At 45.6% G+C, this 2,500-nt stretch overlaps 1 protein-coding gene across 1 annotated transcript in view; it reads right to left on the reverse strand.

Moving 5' to 3' along the window:
- The window catches only part of LOC121586116 (teneurin-2), a 130,486-nt gene that overhangs the window by 108,025 nt on the left and 19,961 nt on the right, over positions 1-2,500 (reverse strand). Inside the window, exon 4 of the mRNA XM_045225505.1 lies at positions 783-1,021. Within this exon, the coding sequence (XP_045081440.1) occupies positions 783-1,021 (239 nt within the window). The remainder of the gene's footprint in view (positions 1-782; positions 1,022-2,500) is intronic.

Consider the following 2,500-nt stretch of genomic DNA (forward strand, 5'->3'; position numbering starts at 1 on the left):
GTGTCTGTGTGTGTGTGTGTGTGTGTGTGTGTGTGTGTGTGTGTGTGTGTGTGTGTGTGTGTGTGTACTATACCTACCTATAAAGTGAGACAGTATTACAGCCAGCAGTATGAGTGTGTATGTGTGTGTGTGTGTGTGTGTGTGTCTGTGTGTGTGTGTCTGTGTGTGTGTGTGTGTGTGTGTGTGTGTGTGTGTGTGTCTGTGTGTGTGTGTGTACTATACCTACCTATAAAGTGAGACAGTATTACAGCCAGCAGTATGAGTGTGTATGTGTGTGTGTGTGTGTGTGTGTGTGTGTGTGTGTGTGTGTGTGTGTGTGTGTGTGTGTGTGTGTGTGTGTGTGTGTGTGTGTGTGTGTGTGTGTGTGTGTGTGTGTGTGTGTGTGTGTGTGTGTGTCTGTGTGTGTGTGTACTATACCTACCTATAAAGTGAGACAGTATTACAGCCAGCAGTATGAGTGTGTGTGTGTGTCTGTGTGTGTGTGTGTGTGTGTGTCTGTGTGTGTGTGTGTGTGTGTGTGTGTGTGTGTGTGTGTGTGTGTGTGTGTGTGTGTGTCTGTGTGTGTGTGTGTGTGTGTGTGTGTGTGTACTCTACCTACCTATAAAGTGAGACAGTATTACAGCCAGCAGCATGAGTGTGTGTGTGTGTGTGTGTGTGTGTGTACTCTACCTACCTATAAAGTGAGACAGTATTACAGCCAGCAGTATGAGTGTGTGTGTGTGTGTGTGTGTGTGTGTGTGTGTGTGTGTGTGTGTGTGTGTGTGTGTGTGTAGTATACCTACCTATAAAGTAAGACAGTATTACAGCCAGCAGGCTGGCTGCAGTAATGGCCGACACGGCAGCACATTTCCAACTACAGTACTTGGACGGCTTCTTGAGCTTGAAGGCAGAGCGGGAGAAGGTGTTTCTGGGTAATAGGCGAGGGGGCGGAGAGTAGACTGTCCCAGAGGTCAGAGGGTAACCAGGGGAGGAGCTACTGAAGAGAGGGGTTGTCCCCGACGACGTCTTAAACAGGAAGTGCCTGAAGAGAGAGAGAGAGAGCGGGAGGGAGGGACGAGAGAGAGAAAGAACGAGAGAGAGAGAGAGAGAGAGAGAGAGAGAGAGAGAGAGAGAGAGAGAGAGAGAGAGAGAGAGAGAGAGAGAGAGAGAGAGAGAGAGAGAGAGAGAGAGAGAGAGAGAGAGAGAGAGATGTTTGTTTAAGTTGGACAGAAATTCTACTCACAGGGGTCCAAAACATACAGAGACAAAAAAACAAAGAAACAGAGAGCTATTAGGTCAGAGAATGATAGTGGAGAGAACCAGAGAGCTATGAGGCCAGAGATTGAGTGCAAATAAACAGAGATATGTGAGGCCATAGATTGAGAGTGGAGAGAAACAGAGAGATATGAGATCATAGATTGAGAGTGCAGAGAAACAGAGAGATGTGAGGCCATAGATTGAGAGTGGAGAAAAACAGAGAGATATGAGTTCATAGATTGAGAGTGGAGAGAAACAGAGAGATATGAGGTCATAGATATGAGGTCATAGAGATCCTATTCTGACTCTTCCAAATCAAGGTCACTCTAAACCTACACCTGCACTGTTTCTCCATCCTGGCTCTCGCTTTCTCTCTCACTCTCTTTTTTCCCTCCCTGGTGGAGGGAGGATGAGTCTCATCCCTCTCTCTAGTGAGATCAGAACTAAGGGAGCAGATCAGAGAAGGATTTTACCAATCATCCACCACTCATATTCTCCATTATCCTCTGCTAGCACCACACCTGCTGTTCACCTACTGTAGAATACCCTCCTCCTCTATCCCAAACCTTAACCCTTAACGTATCAAGATAAAATATTGTAGTCAGGCAACATATGAGATGTGAATAGACAACATTTCATTCCGAAGTCGGAGTGTATTTTCTCTCGCTTCAGCTCAAATAATGTCCGCCATTGATTTCAACAAATGTGCATCATTTTTTACATGGTTGCATCATATTTCTGTGCATACTTTCCATTGAAGCTTGCATCGATGCAAGCTTCAAAATATGTACAAACGGAGTACGCATTCGAGAAGTGCCCTTGTGCTCTGTTTCACATTCTTTGATTTGGACTCGACCTTCCCGTGCTCCAATTTGCGTACTCGGAGCACGGTAGTATGTATTTTGAGAAACCCCCCCAGTTATGTAGAGGAAGTGTGCTTGTCAATAGATTTGGAAGAAAAATGAAAAGCTTGTGCTCTACTCTGTCTGGCGAATTACTTAACATTTATTTAAATAGATTGCAGTGCAATGTTGGTGCTGTGTGTGTGTGTGTGTGTGTGTGTGAGAGAGAGTGTGTTTGTGAATAAGAGTGTTGACCTTTTGCTAATTACCCAGAATGCCCTTTGTCCTCTTGTTAATTGTCCAGGTCCTCCCCTCTCTTTCTCTTTCTCTCACCCCCCTTCCTCTCACATTCCTTCCTTCCCTCTCTCTCTCTCTCTCTCTCTCTCTCTGCTCTCTCTCTCTCTCTCTCTCTCTCTCTCTCT

Source organism: Coregonus clupeaformis, chromosome 2 (assembly GCF_020615455.1).
Source record: "Coregonus clupeaformis isolate EN_2021a chromosome 2, ASM2061545v1, whole genome shotgun sequence".
Lineage (NCBI taxonomy): Eukaryota > Metazoa > Chordata > Actinopteri > Salmoniformes > Salmonidae > Coregonus > Coregonus clupeaformis.